General features: G+C 37.9%; 1 protein-coding gene across 3 annotated transcripts in view; it reads left to right on the top strand.

The window, feature by feature from the left end:
* Positions 1–209: 209 nt before the first annotated feature.
* The window catches only part of RMND1 (required for meiotic nuclear division 1 homolog), a 34,225-nt gene continuing 13,807 nt past the window's right edge, over positions 210–20,627 (top strand). The window contains exons 1-8 of one of the 3 annotated variants that reach the window (XM_069487971.1): positions 210–337; positions 912–1,002; positions 3,552–4,069; positions 10,837–10,945; positions 13,168–13,243; positions 15,876–15,915; positions 17,609–17,709; positions 20,208–20,314. In XM_069487971.1, the coding sequence (XP_069344072.1) occupies positions 3,566–4,069; positions 10,837–10,945; positions 13,168–13,243; positions 15,876–15,915; positions 17,609–17,709; positions 20,208–20,314 (937 nt within the window). In that variant the 5' untranslated portion in view covers positions 210–337; positions 912–1,002; positions 3,552–3,565. Of the gene's footprint in view, positions 338–911; positions 1,003–2,947; positions 3,063–3,551; positions 4,070–10,836; positions 10,946–13,167; positions 13,244–15,875; positions 15,916–17,608; positions 17,710–20,207; positions 20,315–20,627 lie in introns of those variants that run through there. The other 2 variants (XM_069487970.1, XM_069487972.1) reach the window with 2 other exon arrangements.

The following is a 20,627-nucleotide window of genomic DNA, read 5'->3' as shown; positions in this document are numbered from 1 at the left end:
GGGACGAAGGCGGGGACAGTAGAGAGCGACGAGAGGAGCGGGATTAGGAAGCCAGCGGAAGGCGGAAGCAGGCAGGGACCGGGAGGTCCCAGTGACTAGGGAGCGGAAGAGGTCGCGGCGGTGCGGGTCACGTGGTCGGGCAGTCACGTGGCCTGCGTGCCTCGCGCTGCGCCCGGGTCTGGAGTTCCCTGCGCCTGCGCGGTGTCAGGCGCTGGAAAGGAGCGTCCTTCTAGGAGAGGGCTTGGCCGCGGGAGCCGGGGGTTGGTGCTGCGCTTGTCTCTTTGCCTGCAGTCCTGCCGAGGAAGCCGGTGCTTCCTTCTTTTCTTCTGGCGGAGAGGTTAGTGCACTGGCTTTCCCTAGACGCTTGCATGGTCTGGCACTAAGGTCTCCGCCTTGGCACCCGGCCTCGCGAACCCTCTCGCTAACACCAGTACCGCTATGACCTCCTGCCTCTTACAGTGATCTTTGGCCGGCTTAGCTGGGAGTAAAAAGCACTCAGTCAGTAAACACTTGATGGACCCTTTATTGAGCCAGTGCAGAGTGGTAACTGCAAAGTTCCATAAAATAATTTTGAGGTTAAAGAATTGGAACGCATACTCCCAAAGATTAGGGTCACTTGTCCATTGAATCTTAGCCTAGCTGTAACTGTTTTCTTAATTGATATTATTGTTTTGTAAATGTTGAAATGTGCCTAGCAACTGAATAACTGCCATGTATTTCCTTTTTAAAAATTTAACTGAATGCCTACTATGTGCTAGGTACTATTGTTACATGAGATTGAGCATGAACAAAACTCAAAAATGTTTATCCTCAAAGAGCTTACAAAACTCCATCCTTCTCTATCTTTTTTTCCTTTAGCACTGTCACTAACATACATTTTACTGATTTACCATGTTTATTGTTTGTCACAGCCAATGTAAAGTAAGTTTCAAAAGATAAGGATTTTTGTCTATTTTATCGTCTGCTGTATTGGCAACCAGGAGAATCAATGCCTGGCACATGGTAAGAACTCAGTTCATGTTGTGTGAATTAGTAAAGTATGCAAGTGATGTTAAATATTAAATACAAAGGCAAAATATAAAGTGGAGGAAGATAGAGGCGGGGTGCTGGTTGTGCCTTTTTTTCTTTCATTTTTTTAAAATTTTTTTCCTAGGGACAAGATCTCACTCTGTCACCCAGGCTGGAGTACAGTGGCATGATGGTAGCTTGCTGTAACCTCCAACTCCTGAGCTCAAGCGATCCTGCTTCAGCCTCCCAAGTAGCTGAGACTACAGGCATACGCCACCATGCCCAGCTAACTTTTTAAAATTTTTTGTAGAAACAGTGTATGGGTATGTTGACCAGGCCATTATTGAGAATGAGAAAGGAGAAGGAGGCTTGATATTTTGAGGAGAAAGCAGAGTAGGATATAGTGGGGAAATGTAGTGAGATTGTTGAGCAGCATGAAAGGCCTGCCTGAAGTGAATAGTCATGATTTTAGAGTGAAATCAGACAGCTTGGTTGGTTGTCTCTAGCCAAGTTCAGCTGCAGGAATGCTGACACAACTTAGGTGAATTATATTTAATTAGAGTTGAGGTTATATCACCTGGGTTTGTGGAAAAGTGAGGGATGCATGAGATTTGAGGATTTGAGTATGGGAGAGATTATAATGGTAGACCATAGACTATAAACTGGATATGGAGGAAGTGATGTCATGGGGAGTGAGACCCAATGAAAAGGTGGTTGGGGCATTGAATTGTAGGTCCTATAGTGGTTGAAGAATTGTTGGATTGGATAATAGAAGGAGTGAGCTGGAAAGATAGGTGGTGTTTGGTGAGTAGAATACATGAAATTGAGAATGTGAGGTTGCACTTATTGATAATGACAAGGTGGGCGCTATCTAATAGAAATACAATGCAAGCCACAAATGTAATCTTAGGCTTTCTAGAAGCTACATTGATAAATGTAAAAATAAACAAGTGAAATTAGTTTTAATGATTGTATTTAGCTCAATATATCCAAAAATATTTCAACAAGTAACCAATATAAAAATTATTGAGATATTTTATGTTTTTTAAAAAATGAAGCTTCAAGTTATACTAGCCACGTTTTTAGTGTTCAATAGCAACATGTGTTACCTGGTGGCTACTATATGGGTCAGAGCATAAGACCATAGGAGTGAGTAGCTGAGAGACAGTGAATAACAAAATCACTCAGGAAACTCAGAGGCCAGAGAATTAGAAGAATCATTCCCACCACTGATCTACTTGGATATAAAAACCATCAAGAGTTAAGCCGGGTATGGTGGCTCACACCTATAATCCTAGCATTTTCGGAGGGCAAGGCAGGAGGATCACTTGAGCCCAGGAGTTGGAGGCTGCAGTGGGCTATGATCATGCCACTGCACTCCAGCCTGGGCAACAGAGTGAGACCTCATCTTAAAAAAAAATACATTTGACCATGTGACATTCATATTTTAAAGCTCTGGCTTCCCATTAACTGTAAAGACTCTTTAGGATGACTTAACGGATCTATTCATGATCTGGTTGCTGGCTCCTTTTCAGTCCTTATCTCCTGCCACTCCCTCCTGCCTCCACTGAGGTTGCACTCTGTCAGATAAGTAAACCTTGGGGTGTTTGATTTGCTGACCCCTTTGCCCTTTCAAGTCTCAGTTCAAAGTCACCTCTGTGACTCACCCCTCACCCTGCATCCACCCTTCTCTGGACCTCATAGCAATTTGTATGACATATGATTCTATCTCCTCTGCTGGACTGTGAATTCTGAGATCATACTTGTATCTCTAGCACCTAACATGTTATTTTTTTAAAGAATTATTGATTACCTACTGTGCGCTTACTTTTAAAGAACATTTTATACTGTAAATAAGGGGGGAAGTTATTTACATATACAGTCTGTTTCCTTTGTCTCGAGTGTGTGTGTAGCTGACATGCGTATGCCCGCTCCCAGCCCCAACCTGAAAAGCACCTTCTTCAAGAAGCAGCTTATATCTTCTGAGAGCCTTTCCTGCCTCTTCCTGTGAGCTCTTTGTGTTTCCTCAGCATCTCATGCTCTATAGCTCAATGGTAAGGTCTGTTCCACTGGTTTATAAAGAGCAGTTGAAAATGCCTGTCTCCTCCAGGAGACCTAAGCACCATGATGGCAGGTGCCCTGTGCTCTCATGGATGCATCCCTGGCCTCAGTTCATGTCTTGTTTCATTGTAAAGGCTGAATAAATATTGAATAAAGGAATTTGTAAGCACCAGATTGTTTAAATTGATATGCTAATGAAATAAGAGGTCCTATCACTCTGTTTTCTTTTTTAAGGTTCTTGTCATGTCACTACCTTTATGATCTTGTAATGTTCCAGAAGGAAGGCCAAACATTGACTAAAGGAAAAGAGGCAGAAACACTGTATTTATTTTTTTAACCTTGTTCTTTTACTAGAATTAGGTTAAGATGTATCTGTTTTGGAAATTTTTTTAAAGCAATATGTGTATTGTCTAGCGAAATATTATATATATTTTAAACATTTAAAAAAAAAAGCTTTGAACTTTGAATTCTTTTTCTTTTAGTTTGGGATGTGGTAATGCAAGCCAGACTTCTCAGAGCCCTGGCCGGATCTCACCGTATATTGTCAAAAGCCCATCAGTGCCAAAGACTTGTTCATCTAACGTTAGAACCACTTAAGGAGTTTGAAAATGCAACATGCAGCACACTGACAATGCATCAAAACTGGGATTTGTTCTTTCCTGATATTGCAGCTGGTGGTTTGAATAAGTCTCAGATCCTGGAAACAAACCAGAAAATATCAAATACAAGCACACTCTCTCCATTAAATGCTACACATTGCCAGTATGAAAAAGTGCACTCTCCAACCATGAAATCATTTGGTACTCACAGGAAAATGACCCGCAAACCAAATCTATTGGGTCCTAAATGGTTTATCAAAACATTAAAGAGGCATCATTCATCTATATCAACTGAAACATTTGTTCCGAAACAAGACTTTCCGCAGATCAAGAGACCACTGAAAGCATCCAGGACCAGGCAGCCATCCAGGACCAACCTTCCAGTTCTGTCTGTGAACGAGGTAAAATCAGTGTGGTTGTTGCACTTGCGTTTAGCAGTCGTCACTCACTTTCTAAACTAGCGTGCGTTGCACCACAGCCTGACTGCTCACCTGAGACAACTGGCAGCCCACCCAGACTTTTATCATCGAGATCCTTGAAACCTGGTCGGTCCGAGTGCAGTGGTGTTTACACCTAATTGATCACAACCAGTTACAGATTCCTTTGTTCCTTCTCCACACCCACTGCTTCACTTGACCAGAAAAAAAAAAGGAAAAAAAAAAAAAGATCTGTGAAGCCTAATATGTCCAAAGGGAATCAAAATCTTAAGAATTAGTGATACATATAAAAACAAAAATAAGCAATAAAATATAAAAATATAGTTTATGAAAGGATTAATTATTTGTCTAATGAAACTTTGAAAAACAGGACTAGTATTAAGTCTAGTCTAAGGTGGAACTGTAAAAAAAACAAAGGCCCATGTAAACAAAATTAAATTCTCCACCAAATTAAGAAAAATTGTAACTGTGCAGAGAGGTGAGCATTCAGCAGCCTGTGGTAACTGCACGGGCGGTGAAATGATGTGGCAAGATAGATTCAAAAAGCAGCAAGAAGGATTTTGCTTTTTTATCCTCTGAAAGTTTAAGGGGCTGTTTTTTATTCACCGTTAAAGAGTTTTCTGGGAATTTTTCAGCTGCAATGTGCATTCCGCCTCTGAGTAATAAACAATTAAAAGGTCAGGACCAAGCCCTGTCTTTGTTCACCTTTGTGTCTTGCATAATACCTGGAACCGTGCCTTGTGCTTAATGTTTACTAAATTGGAAAGGATTGAAAAGAGGCAAAGGGATCTTTAATGTCAATAGTCATCAGCATTAAAAATAGGAGTATAGATATTTTAAACTGATTAGCCCTCCTGAATCTATCAGAAAACAGATTAGAATGTCTTCAAATCTTGATTCTGAGAAGTAGACCCTCTCCATGTTTGATTTGGGCTGTGTTTTTTTGTTTTGTTTTTTTACTGTGTGGCTGACATCCCTTGAAAAGATACACTTGCCTTTGTCTCAGTAATCCTCAGATTCTGAAGCTAAGCGTTAACAAACAGTTTTTATGTTGGACTCTAGTTAGGTTTCAATTCTTGTGTGGTTTTCCTGCACCCAGGATGTAAAGCATGGAAGCTTCATGCAGGTACTTAGTCCCCTTTCCTTCTGCTTGGAGCTTTGGGGTAGTCTGGGATATTCAGTATTTAAGTTAAGATGTTAAGTGTAAAAACCTGCATTCAGGGCAGATCCAAAAAAGGGAAAGAGCAACTCATTTTTTTCTTTTATTATATCCAGCAGCACAATGCATCGGGTTTCTTATGAAGAAGCTGATATGGTCAGGGAAGTCTCTTTTTTGTAGCAATTGGCTGTGAACTATCATAGAGGCTTTATTTCTTTGGGCTGTCCCTGGACTTAGAAGCCATTTTCTTGAATTCCATTTTTTATTTTTCTGTAGAATTTTTTTCTCTGCTTCTTTCTGGGAAAGGATTTGAAGTAGATTTTCAAAATTAAACATCATTTCAAATGAGGTAATAAATGCTTTCACATTTCACATAAGTCAGAGCAAACAGTTGATGTAAACAGAAATAAATTACCTGGTATGAATGATCTGGTTGAGCATTTAGTTCTGAGAATCCCAATAATTAAAGAGGAAATCCTCCTGGAATTTATTGTTTGTTGTTTATTGTTGAGGGGGAGACAGAGAAAAACAAAAATATCTTAAGAAAAACAACCTTTTCCAGCACTGAAGTTAAGGAATCATTTATTTCCTGGGTCCTTTTATAGGAGACATTATGTAACATAATAGACAATGACTTTACTTGGAGTTTGGCAGAAACAGAAGCAGTATGTTGTCTTTCTAAAACCAAGGAAAATAATAGAAAATCATATGTTTCAAAAGTGATCTGAGGTCATATACTTTTGGAACATTATTTTCTGAGGATTTTACTTTTCATAGAGAAAGCAGTCTTGAAGTATAACAAGTTAATATATCCCTTGGAATGAAGACTGACTTTCATCAACCCCAAATTGAGGCCACTTCATTTTTATCTGGGTACGATGAGGCTGGTCAATCCTTTGTTACAGGGTAGCCCTTTATACCACTCTTCACTGAGACAGGGAAAAGACCCTGCTGTGCATCAGAAAGCGTGTGTATGTACTTGGTCTCGTTCCCACAGTGGCTCCCGAGCTCATCCATTTACCACTGCCGAGCACCATGCGTTCGGAATTGGCCCAGTGAGGTTTCAGTCACCCTCTATACTGGAATTAAATCTTTACCTGGTCCCATTTGCAGAGGTCATAAGCTACTGAGACACTCAACCCACATCCCACTGGTTTACAGTTTGTAAGAACAGTGGTGCTTCGTGTTGTTCCTGTCCCATCTTTCAGGGGAACAATGACAGAGGATGAGAACCGCTGGTCTGAGCAGCATGGAACCTGGCCCAAGGAGACTAACAGCACAGTGTGTTGTAAAATTACTAGCGGGTTGTTAATCATTTTTTAAAAAATGAAATAGAATAGAAAATACTGGAATGCATTGCTCATGATGAAGATGAATAGTCATTTGTGAAGCTTTTGTTACAGTTACTGGTGTGTGTACACGTGTATATGTATTGTGTGTATAAAATGATTTCTCATGATAGCTTATAATCAAAAAACTTACAAGTTAACGCATTAACTAGTAGTGTAAGTTGTGTCTGTGCTTTATAACTTTCATCTCCAGTCAGTACATTGCAGGAAAAGATGCATTTTTCCCTTAGTAAATATGATCTATTTCTACTCAGTACTTCTGACACCAAATACGTGTGGTTTGTTCCCCACACCAACCAATTCTCCAACTCTCTGGACACTGTCAGGGTGTCCAGAGTTCAATTCAGTTCAGTCCCAACACCAGCCAGAGTTAGTGCAGACCCCACAGTTCAGCTCAGTCTCATGAGACTGCTTTTGACTGCAGACATCAGTGTCAACCTGGGACTTGTGACCAACCTGCTATAAATCGGGCCTTCCCATGGCCCTCTCCTAGGGTTTGATAATTTGCTAGAATGGCTCGCAGAACTCAGGGAAACACTTTACTTATGTTTAGCAGTTTATCATAAAGGGAATTCTAAAGGATGCAGATGAGCAGCCAGATGACAAGGTACATAGGGCGAAGTCTGGAAGGGCCCCAAACACAGGAGCTTCTGTTCCTGTGGAATTGGTGTGGGCTACCCTCCTGGCACGTGGACCCATTGATCAACTCAGAAGTTCTCCAGACCCCATTGTGTGGTGTTTCTGTGGAGGTTTTATCATGTAGGCATGATCAATTGTTAACTCAATCTCCAGCCTTCTCCCTTCCCCAGAGGCTAGGAGGGGGCGGGGGTGATGGGGGAGTTCCAGGCCTCTAATCCAGGTTCACTCTTCCTGGCAGCCAGCCCCCATCTTGAAGCTATCCAGGAGCCCACCAACAGTCACCTCATTAAACCAAAAGATGTTCCTATTACTCAAGAAATTCCAAAGGATTTAGAAACTCAGTTTGGAACTGAAGGCAGAGACCAAATATCACAATAAAAAATACTCCTATCTATCATCACCCTTATTACTTAGGACATTACAAGGGTTTTAGGAGCTTTGTGCCAGAAACCAAGGAGAAAGACCAAATATAAATATATTATGTCAGAACATCACAGTAATATAGAAGCAACATTGCCATAATACATTAATTTTTTTCAGTAATAGCACATAAATAAAAATAAGCTTTTTGGTAAGTGTTCTGTCAGAGCATGTGATGCTACTAAAACAAGAATCATATATAGATTTATAGCCCCATCTGCTGGAACGTGTCTTCTGTTGCCAGAAAAACAAAACACATCCTGAAATACTGTGGTTTGGGGTTTTTTTGTTTTGTTTTTTTTGGTTTTTTTTAACACTTTAAAATAGAAAAGCCCTAAGTTAACTATTTTAGGTTGGTTTGCTAGATCTGTTTAAGAGCAAGTTGCTAATCCCCACCCTAAAACCTGAAATTTGCTTTACATATATACATGTAATTAATGCTTAATAAATAAAGATTCAGTATAAAAATCCAGAAGGACATGTATGCAAATGAAAGCTTTTGAAAGTAATGGCACTTTGAATTAGTAGGAAAAAAGACAAGTCACTCTGTACTTCTTTTTCCCTTTACCAAATAGACTTCAAAAAAAAAAAAAACTTGAAATTTAAAAGCAAAGGAAACAAAACCAAAACAAGATGTCTTTTTAGATTTTTAAAACTTGTGAATCATCTATTAATAGAAGCAGCCCACAACTGAAACAGAGATTCAGATCCAAGAAGTTTAAGGAGTATACAGAAAGGAGTGTGGCAGGCCATGTAAGCTGCATGACACTGGACAGAACCTTTAGCCAAACTAAATAGTAGATGCTGAGAAAGAAAGGTGACAATCCAAAAAACTTACAACAAAGGCCCTGGGAATGGCTAAGGAAAAACATTGTGTTTAAACATGTATTCATAATCTATTTGGAACTCAGAATATATTTTCTCATAAAAACAGCCATTGAATGACTTGCCTTGTCCTGTCCTTGAGAGTTCCAGATGGTATGTATTTTGGCACAGATGGGCCAGACCAGTGACATAAATGATGGCGAAGCAGGCGTGAGACAACAAGGAGAGAGAGGGACTGCGTGGGTGGGAAAACCTAACCCCCACATCCTATCCTAGGCCATTAGTGCCAGATCTTCCACTTGTTCAAGAGATGGTGGGAATCTGGATTTTGTGTGTTATCTCTCATGCTGTTGACGATCAGGTCAGTTTTAGGAGTGCTATGCAGGTCAACTTTTGAGTTGAATGGTTCTCTGAGCTGACACTGTGCAACTCTGATTCTAGAAAGAGGCAGCCTCTACCATTTTCAGTGCAGTTATGGGGAGATCCTTCACTGGACTAGCTTTTGACCTCCTTACCTCCTTTTTGTGCCTCTTGCTCCTCCCACTCCAGCCCAAACTAAGCCTATCAGCCGTAGCAGTCACGGAAGTAATTCTGACATCCAACCGTGATTTTACCTGGCAGACTTGAGTAGATCTGTCAGGTCTCACAGTAGAGCCTGCCTGCTGTGGTCCCACCTGATGCCTCTTAGAGGACTCCTTTCTTTCAGCCAAGTTAATCTCTATACTGATATCCCGGCAGTTATTTTTAACCCCGTGGAGTCTGAAAAGGAACAGCTAGTGCTCAAAGGTCTAAACCTTAAGCACATACCTGATCCCTATACTCCAGTAACTGTCTAGGCTCTGGCTCTCTTGATCCACATGTGTTTATATATGAGTGTGTTCTTACCTTCATATGGGACTATGGGAATTAGCTTATCCATTATCAGCTAATAATAAGTGTGCTGCATCCACTTATCCTCACATTCCCCAATAATTTCAACTTGTCTGACTTTTAATTTTTTCTAATTGAATTAAGCTTATTTTGCTTATGAGTGGATGTTTTATTGTTTTTAGATTTTACAGTTTATGTAGATGCCCAGTCCTCTGTTCATTCCTCTGCTACTTTTTAAACCACACATTGGAACTGTGTACCAGATTGAGGTTTGAAAGGCAAAGCAAGGTCAGGCTGTTTCTTAAGAGAGTTAAGGAGCACAGGTGGGAGGAAGGAAGGAATTAATATACTACTTCTCTAGAATTTCATAGTAGGAATGTAACAGAATGGGAAGGAATTTGGGAGCTGAGAAGAGTAAGTCCTAAGAATAAATGTTGATTTAGTTACTCATAAACTTCTTTTGACCAACTATAATGAACAAATGTTCAACATTTGTGTCACAGTCTTGAGCAGTTTACATTCATCATCTTGTTTAAACTTTACAGCGACCCTATAAAGCAGGCATTATTATTGCACTCATTTTTTTAAAAATTTTAATCAAATTCTGTGCCTGAAATCTTAACTCTTATTGCCAATAGCTTTCAAACTTTATTGACCTCATCCCATAGTAAGAAATATATTTAAATACATAATTGAAAGAAAACTTCATATGCATTTACTATGAGTAATATACTGTAATGTTTCCTATTTTATTCTATTTAGTTTTTTTGAAAAGCTAGTTTGGGCCAACTAAATTGATATCAGAACTCACTAACAGGTAGTTTGAAAAAAACAGTTCATTGTGCCATATACCTTATGTTTATTGTATAGACACATACTACATCAATATCCACATGTATACATGGACAAGACTTACAGTGCATGAACCAAAGTACTAACCAAACCAGGAAACAGCCTCAGATTTACAGGACTTTTTGTTTAGTATTAACCAGAGTAGAAATACTATAATTCCTTTGGGGATTTAAAGGACTCTCTGCCTGTACAAGGCTAGTGACAAGTTAGAAAATGACCTCAAATACTAAAGTTGCTTTGAAAAAGAGTCATTCATGGAAACTCAGGGTTGGAGAGACTCTAAATATTGTTTCATCCATTCACCCATATGATGCCATAATCCTCTCTATATCTTTTGTGCTCGAAACACTACCAATCAGTAAGTGGCTTCCCTTTCAGGATAATCCGTTCCATCCCTTTATCTAGAAAGAGCAAGTTCTTTTGTAGATAGAGCTGAGATTTGTCCCCTGTGACTTTGTTCTCTTCATCTTCATTGCATCCCTTGTATGAACCTTTGAGATGTTGGAAGAAAACACAGTGCTAGCTTTGCAGAATGGAGTTCCATAAGGCAGCCCAGAAGCCATCAGAGGCAGTATAGCCTCCTGGTGACTCGTGTTGTGCTCGTCTCCCTGAAACAGGACCTGATGCACTGCACAGCATTTGCAACGGCAGATGAATATCACCTGGGAAATCTGTCTCAAGACCTGACCTCCCATGGACTTGTCGAAATAACAAGCTTGCCTAGAGGTACTTCTTCTTGAACCTGGGGCCAAGTATGTTAAAATGTATTAGATAATTTTTTTTATGATACTGTTTTAAGTGTATGTTTGTTTGCATTTCCTTTTCTTTAGAAAGGATTGTATCATAAAAGTGGTGTTGAATCTCTTTATACAAATGACATATAAAGAAAATAAAATGTATTTATGGAGAACTTAGTTCTCAAATTAAAATCAATATGATTTATTATGCTTTGTTTATAGGATCACTATTACTTGGGGTGGTCAAAGGTCATGCTGCTTCATTCCTGTTAAATTAAAAAGTTATTTTTGTATTACGGAAGAACTATGAAATTAATAGAAATGAGAAGAGCTCTTGAAAAAAATTTACCAGTTCAATCTAATACTTTCTCATAAAATTAGTATATTAACAAAATTTGTTAAAAGATAAAACACGATGAGTATAAAAAAAGTAGAAAATTAAATGTAACTGAGGATTTTAGGATAGTATCAGGAAGAATTCTTGAGAAAATAGCCTGCTTTACATTAAAAAGAATAAATTAGAAAATTTTGATGAAAGTTTTACAGTGAAATTCAAGATAGCCCAATACTCAGAAGATTTATGAATTTACCTCAGAGTAGCAAAAATAGATTGAAAACCTCCCAGCTACAAAGAAAGTTCCTAAGAGTCGTTAATCTCAAAAGAAACAGTTGAAATGTCATTGTGCTTTTTCAGCCTTGATGATCTGAACAGATTATGTGTGCTGTTTGATGAAAAAAACAAGCAGAGTTGACTTAGAAATAACAACTACGTCCAGAGCCCCTAAGATGAAAAATTGCTCAGAGGTATTGTTGGCTGACATCGAAGGCTGCCAGCAGTGTGGCTTTGTGGATCCTAGAGTTGAGGGCTTCTTTGCCCTGGGTCTTTTCCGTCTAATTTCTGTTGCTTTTGGCTGGATAAGCAAACTTTGTCCTGTGTAAGATATAGTACTTAGGGAAGATAGAGTTCACCAAAAAAAAGTAGTTTAGGATTTGGTCACTGTCTGAATCCCCCACCGCTACCAGGAATTCTGAAGCTTTGAGGATCCTAGTTTTATGTCAGGAAATTATATATAGTTTTTAAAACTTCATAATAGTATATTTATTGATATTTTAGCACATAGTCTATAATTTACATTATAGGATATATACTTATAAATATTACTATGTAAATATTAATATGTAAAGCAACTACTTATAAATGATAAATATTGGTATATTTGTATATGTTTAATATTTAATACTGAAAAGATTAAAATTTTTAAATAGTTACAGGTGGCTATAGTGATAGTTCTCATGATTAACCTTGTTTTGAAATGGTCAGTATTTTTATTTCTTTATATTTTCTATTCCCCACACTTTATGTATTTTAAAATTCAGCAGAATGAATAATTTGGAAATATTGAAATTGTATTACTAATAAAATGGTATTTAAAGGAAGAGACTATATTAATACTTCAAATTTTATTTTAAATTAATTTTGTAGAAAGAAGTTTAATTCTTGAAGCTTAGTTGTATTGAAGCTAAGACTTTAATAACTGTGAATTGGGGGTAGGCACAGTGGCTCATGCCTGTAATCCTAGCATTTTGTGAGGCCAAGGTGGGAGGATCACTTGAGGCCAGGAGTTTAAGACCAGCCTGGGCAATAGTAAGACCCTGTCTCCACAAAAAATTTTTTTGAAAATTAGCCAGGCGTGGTGTGCACCTGCAATCCCAGCTACTTGAGAGGCTGAGGCAGGAAGGTTGCTTGAGCCAGGAGTTTGAGGTTGCTGTGAGCTATGATTGACACCACTGCACTCTAGCCTGGGCGACAGAGCAAGACCTTGTCTCAAAAAAAATATATATATATATTAACTGGATTGATGATTATTGAATCAAAATCGGTGTGAATGAGCAGTTTTAAATAGCACTAATAATATCACAGGTTGTTGAATGTTATATGCAAGTAATTTCTTATGGTCATTTTTCCTTATGGTCATATTTTTATATATTAAATCCTTTGAGAAAACTTAGTAGAAAGATGGACATTGTGTTATAGCATACTTCTTGGTATAAAAGAAATGATCATAAGTACTTTATTAAAATGTTTATAGATACACCAGGAACTGTGTAAATTATAAAATAAATAAATAAATAAATAAAATGTTTATAGGTGACTCTTACACTTCGTGTTACCTTGTGACATAGCTTTTGTTCATTTATTTTAAATCACAGATGCAGCAAATATTTTGGTGATGGGTGTGGAAAATTCTGCAAAAGAAGGTGATCCTGGAACAATATTCTTCTTTAGGTAAGACAGGAAAGAAACCCCACTGGGAGATGGGTTCATGGTAGGTAATTTTGGTCTTAAAGGTGCATGTGTACCTCTCTTGACCGTAAAGGTGCGCAAAATGTACTTAGGATTTAAATTTATCATTTAATTCTTATTTGACCTTAGAGAGTTTGTCAGTTTTAGGAATTTTCTGGTAAATCCTCTTATGAAATAAAGAATTTTTAAAACAAGTAAATAATCTTCCCCTGGTTTGTCTTGCTTTGTACATGTGGATTTTCATTGACTTAAGTTTATGTAAAACATCGTATTTCTCATTCATCTTCAGTGCCCCTAATCAAGCTACCTCCCCTGCTGTCTTTTCTTCCTTACCAATTTCTTCCTTTTCTTTCTTCCCCTTTTGTAGCTCTTTAGCTAATATTTTAGCACCCCCTTTCTTCTCCACAGACTTTAGACTGGGATCCTAACTCACATACACTTATTCCTTTTATTTAAAGTTTCTGTTCATACCAAATACTCCAGAGTAGCTGACTGGGAGTGATAATGATAACAGAAACCAGGTAAAATAATCTTGTGTTATTCTCACAACACTTGAGGAAGGTCTATTATTCCCATGTTGCAGCTGAGGAAACTGAGGGTCAGAAGGATTAAGTGAATTACCTATGGTCATGGGACTAATAAGTGGCAGAACAGAAACACATGGGACATCCATAAGAATCCAAACTTGAATATCATTTTTGTCGTCTTAGTCCGTATAGTTGGTGATAACTGGAAGCCCCATCTTTATTCCTTTCGATACCTACCTTCCTTTTGACCCTATCTTTAGAGAGAATCAAATTTCAAATTTAGTCCAAATAGAATAACAGTATCCCTCAAGTGAGAAGTTTAGATTTCTGAGGACCTCTAGATCAGCACTGTCCAGTAGAAGTATCATGCAAGTACATTTTTAGTAGCCACATTTAAAAAAATTTTTCTTAAAATGAAATTAACTTTGAATGACACAAATAATAGTATCATATGCTTCCTGAAATTAATTTTAATAATGTATTTCATTCAGTCCAACATATCTAAAATATTATAATTTCAACATGTACTTAGTAAATCACTAATGAGATTTTTCCACTCTTCTCTTCATGCTAAATCTTTGAAATCTGCTGTATATGTCACACGGCGCATCCCAGTTTACACCAGGCACATTTTAAGTGCTCTGTTGCCACATGTGGCTTCTGAGCACCGTGTAACATGCATGGCTCTAAATGAAGGAGTGTGCAATTCACTGGCCCACTCTTCTGCCTAGAAGTAATTCTCTGAACTGATATTGTGGATGTTGCTTGAAATACCGTCTCTTAAATCCATGTCCTGAGACCCCCTCCTGTCCTCTTGCAGCAGCTTGCTAACTGGTCTCCCTGCCCGCCTGCTCACCCCACCGCCAGTCTGTGTGTCAATCGTAGGGAGGGTCATTCTTCAGTAGGCATTTCTGATCACTCCTGCTTAAAATTCTGTGGAATCTGACCAAACTCTTTATCATTGCATAAAGTTCCTTCAGGGATTGGCTCCTGCCTGCCTCTCTAACCTGGTTGCCCACTACTTGACTCTGTCCACAGCCATGCAGCCACTAGCTATTTATTCTGATGCTCCCACCTCCTCCTTGAGCCTGTGTGTTTCCTCTGCTTGTTGGCTCCTGTCATTTTCTCATTTGGTAGCTCTGCTAGTTCTTAGGAGAGGTGTCCCTCTGATGTGCAGCCCGTAGGATACTCCGCAGAACTCTGATGCACTGATCACACGCTGTTGTAACTGGTGGTCCAAATGTCAGCCTTTTCTAGGTGGAGGATAGGAAATAGATCATGCTCATCATTTTATCCCAAATGCTAAGCACAGACTCACTCATGTACTAAGCAGTTTACTTAAGAAATGTTTAAAGGGTGATATGGGGTCATCATATTTTTTCCTTTCTTCCATTTCTACTTTTCCTTCCCCCAGTGCAGTAACCCAGAGCCATAACTCACTTGATTTACCACCTAAAACAACAACACATCAAACTTCAGAAATCAAACAAGTGCATTTATAGTTTTAGACCTTAAATTCTGTTAAAGCCAGAATTGGATGCAGAAGGCATCGTATGGCTTCATTATAGTTCTGTTCTAAGCCCTGTAAGGATGGGTGGCATTACTCCATAGTGGCTTTTAGTCAACTGAGGCTTTAATTGATCTCAGTCACTTTATTACACAACTAGTAAAAGCATGATCAGTTATTCTTTGCCCACGGCAGAGTCTACCTAATGAGAGCTAAGATGGGGTCTCAAAAAATTTCCTTATTCTGATTTCTGTGAACCAGAATTGAACTGGTTATGAAAGAGTCTAGATACATGAAGTTATATAGTATTGCAGTAATAGCTATTTATTCTCCAAACCATGAGAGCAGTCATGAATTTCTTAGAGGCCAGGTTTTTTTCAAGAATTTAAATAGTAGCTCTTATTTTAGCAAGCTCATCTAGGGACCATAATGTCAAATTAGTAAATAAATCATATTTTTAAAAATTGCATCCTAGACACATTCTAGAAGTTACCTAAGTATAGCTTTATATATGACCCTAAAGAATGTATTATACCATTACTTTTTTTTTATTTTGATATTGATTCTTTTTTTAAATCAGGGAAGGCGCTGCTGTGTTTTGGAATGTAAAAGACAAAACTGTAAGTATGAATAAAATGTAAAAGTAAAAAATTAAAGTTTTATGAGAATGAGTTGTTAATTGTCACTCAATAATGTGAGCTATTAGAAGAGAAATTAACAGCTAATGCACAACTTATTTGATCTGCGTTATGTGGTATTTATCTTATCAGTTTCATCTTCCAAAATATATTGTATTTTTGCTTAAAGTTTCAAGCATTTTCCTTCTCTGGACACACACTAATTTGTGGAGAATCAGAATTATCCTAGCTACACTGCAGACAGACAGAAAGAAGTACAGTGTACTTTGCATGTGATAAATACAAAATGAATATATATGCAATTAGTTGGAAGTTGTTTGCATTGAGTCTTAGATCAAGTTTTCTAGCACTTATCACTTATGGGAAATAATTTGCTCAACATCCAAATGAGGATTTGTCTAAACACAACTTGTTTAGAGGTGATCTGTTAATCTACATCAAAGTTTTATATTTAACTCAGCAATTTTACACCTAGAAATTTATCCAAAAGAAATAACAATTATGCATGATGAATTATGTACAGAAACGTTCATCAAAGCATTATTTATAATCAGAAAAATAAGAAATAACAAAAACACACAATAATAGAAAGCTTGTTAAATATATCCATAGGATAAAAATACACTAAACCTCTTAAAAATCTGTGGAAAAATATCTATTCCTGGGAAATTGCCTGTGTGTATAATACAGTTAAATTAAAAGAGCAGATTATAACATATGATATCAGAGCTGGTTAAAAAATAATACTTCATATAATCCTAGTTTTACTAAAAGGAAATACATGCAAATAGACACACTCAGTGGGGGAGGGATCCTGGAGAAAAGGAAATATAAGCGACCAGTAAACATAAGAAAATACAAATTGGCTATTTGAAGTTGTAAAGATGTAAAAGGCTGATTATACCCAGTGTTCTTTAAGAGTGCTCTCATAAATGTTTAGATTCTAAAATTGGAGAAACTATTTTGGAGAACAGGTTAGCAATATTTATCAAAACGATATGCATGCGTGTCTTTTGAGCTAGCAGTTTCTAAAGAAGTAGTCCCACAAGGCCGTGAAGATACATGCGTAAGTATGGCACATTGCAACACTAATAATGCAGAGTAGAAATAATCCCCCACAGATGCACATTTAGGATGGTTAAATTAATTGTAGTTTCTCCATTAGGGAGCACTGAGTATTGAAAATGTTCATATGCATAGTATGATCCCATTTCACATAAAAAGCAAAATAAGTGTGTACACATATACACGTAGAAAGTCTGGAAAGATATGCACCGAATTTAATCATGGTTACCTCTGGGAATTAGGATTTCAGGAGAGCAGAGAGAGATGATCACTTCCTATACTTCTGTGATGCTTAAATTTTTATAAGTATGTTGTGCTTTAGCTTTTTTAAAAAAGATTTAAAGGATACAAACCGTAATGTTACTAGTGATTTTCTTTGGGATAATCTTGATTTTCTTCTTTATGCTCATCTGTGTTTTCCAAATGTAAAACAAATGAACAGGTTGTCCTGATTAGTTTAATATCACAATGAATTTGCCTTTTCCTTAAAAACGTGCAACAGAAAACATGCCTTTAAGTGTAATGAAGAATGTTACAAGCATTAGCACCATAACATACTTATCCTGAGGGAGTCACTTATAATTTCAGGTCAATCTTCCTTTTCTTCTAGATGACGCGTGTCATGCAAGTTCTAGAAAAACATGAGATTCAGCCTTATGAAATTGCACTGGTACACTGGGAAAATGAAGAACTTAACTACATAAAAACAGAGTAAGCAACTTTTTGTCAAATTTATGGAAAGGGCGTTTGGATTAAACTAGTTAAAGCAGTAGAGGAGGTACATTATTATGAATAATAAGACTTCATTTTAAGAAAAAATTTACTGGTACAAGTATAAAGCCTAAACCATATAAAAAATATTAAAAGATAAACATAATTTTCTTTTTTTTTTTTTCAGAGATGGGGTCTTGATATCTTGCCCAGGCTGGTCTCAAACTTCTAGCCTCATTCCACCTCAGCTTCCCAAAGTGCTGGGATTAGAGGTGTGAGCCACTGTGCCTAGCCAATAATTTTTTTTTTAACTTCTCTTTATCCACGAATTAAAACAAGTAAATAGTATAACCCCAAAATGGAAAGTTTAAGGTTTTTAAGCAGACTAAATCAGTAAGATAGTATGCTTTTATCAAATGAACCTATCAAATTATTCCAGTAAAGTTTTCTCTTAAGTAAATCCATTTTCTTCCTATTGATTTTGGGTATAAAAGGGAAATATAATGAGGGGGCTGTCTAAAAGAACCACTTGTGGAAATGTGGGTGCCTGCAAGAAGTGGGAGCCTGACATACCACTCTCAAGTAAGATATGTGGGTAGGCAATACACTAGCTGATTTTCCTGTCTCAGCACGAGGGGAAAAATGAAGAGAGTTGTTAGGCTGGGGAGTTGTTAGGGTGAGAAGTCTTTTTCCTCACAGAGTTACCTGTCTGGTGGGATATGGGGGGCGGGGGGGAAGTCACTGTAGGTTCTTAAGAAGGGAAGTGTTGAAAGCAGAGCTTTGGGAAGCTTGGGAGAGACACTAGCTATAGAAAGACTAGTGTCTAGTCTAGTGTCTGGCTCCTATACTACCTATAGGAGCTAAGTAATAACAGCCAGACAATGAGTAAGTACTCACCATGTGAGGTCACTGTTTCCTTGGTGCTTTCCATTCATTATTTCATTTCATCCTGACAAAAACCCTATAACTGCAGTTAACTGGCTCTTATATGGGGTTCAGAGAAGTTCTGTCTTGCCAAAGGGCACCTGACTAGTGAGTTGGGGCCTGGGCCCACGGTGGCTGCAATCAGAAGTGAGGATGTGAACCTAAGGGACATGGCAAATGAGGAACTAATAGAATTTCATTAACTTTATTAATTATTAAACCCTCAGCCTTTTATTCATGGTTCCCATGAATCCCCCTTCTGTGTTCTACTTCTAGATCAAACTGTTGCTTACTAGGCCCATGCACGTGTGTGTGTGCACACACACACACACACACACACACCCTTATAGTCTGTGAGGAGTAAAGTCCTTACCTTTTCGGATCCCAGAGTCAGCTATTTGTTTCTTCAAAAAGACCATCCTAGCTGCCACCCCCATGGTGGTTATGTGAGTTCCACCTATGATTCCCGGTATCTGCTGCCTGACTCGGTTCTGTGGCATGGCCAACCTCGTTCATAAATCATCTTGTAAACTCTGCTCTCTCTTTTTGTCTTTCTTTTTTTCCTCCACCTGACGTTGTCAGAGCAGATTCTCCCTCTCGGCCCGCCCATTAGGTGCCTTGTCCACCTGTTTTTGCCCATCTCTTCTGTCTCACATCTTTTCTGAAGGTTTACCCTTTCTCCATTTACTTGTGACATTTACATTCACAGGTTCCCTTCCTTGCCCCCACCTCCCACTGTCCCTTCCAAAGTTCTCCAAGGTACACACTCATTTTTCACAACTTCCCTCTCCCTCTCTGTTCCAACCACGTCATGTGATTTGGGATTACACTCTCTATGTAGTTTTATATTCAGTGTTTTTTCACTTAGAAATTTATTGTCAACATTCTCCCTTTTATTAAATATCCTTCCAAAACACACTTTTTAATTTTTGTTGTGTGGAGTGACTATATATATATATTTATTTATTTACTTTTTTTTTTTTTTTTGAGACAGAGTCTCATTCTGTCGTCCAGGCTGGAGTGCAGTGGCATCATCATAGCTCACTTCAACCTCAAACTCCTGGTCTCATTGATCCCCACTTCCTCAGCCTCCTAAGTAGCTGGGACTACAGTCATGTACCACCACACCCACCTAAGTTTTCTATTTTTTTTTGTAGAGACAGGGTCTTGCTATGTTGCTCAGGCTGGTCTCAAACTCCTGGCCTCAACTGATCCTCCAGCCTTAGCCTCCTAAAGTGCTGGGATTACAGGTGTGAGCCACTGTTCTCAGCCTGGAATGACTATTATTGAACCATCCCTCATTGTACATTTAATTTCTTTCCTAATTTTCTATTATTGAACATTGACCATAAAAAGTTTTTTATACACAAATTTTTCTTTGCACCTTAGATTATTTCCTTAGGATAAACTCCTAGAAATGGAATTACCTGGATCAAGGAATATGAGAACACTTTTAAGATTCTTGATGCACATTGTCAAAATGACCTCTAGAAAGATTATAAGGTAATTTTTTCAAAGGAAAAACTTAGTGCTTTTTAAGATTTAGAAGATAATCACTTTTTTGCTTTTCACAGGGGCCAGTCAAAACTCCACAGAGGGGAAATCAAGTTAAATTCGGAGTTGGATTTAGATGATGCCATTCTAGAGAAATTTGCCTTCTCCAATGCTCTCTGCCTTTCAGGTAAGTTACTGCTACTTATGGGAGAAGGTACTATTAATTTTCATTTCATCAAGGGAAGTTTAAGTATTTAGTAAAGATTTTGGCATGTTTTTAAAATACTCAACAAATCCTTAGCATTCCTTTTCCTTTTATTCCCTCCAACAGAAAAAATATATAATATGTAGTATAAAAGATAGTACTGTGCTAAACTTACTCATTCTTTATTAATTGTATTGATAAAGCTAAACCTCTCCAAAAATATTTTTTATACTATTATTGCCTTTGTTTCCTATCCTGTTCTATGTGATTGTCATTCTTAGGTAGTCTTTAATCT

The sequence above is a fragment of the Eulemur rufifrons genome, chromosome 15, assembly GCF_041146395.1.
Source record: "Eulemur rufifrons isolate Redbay chromosome 15, OSU_ERuf_1, whole genome shotgun sequence".
Taxonomy (NCBI): domain Eukaryota; kingdom Metazoa; phylum Chordata; class Mammalia; order Primates; family Lemuridae; genus Eulemur; species Eulemur rufifrons.
This window is presented reverse-complemented; position numbering and strand designations above follow the sequence as displayed.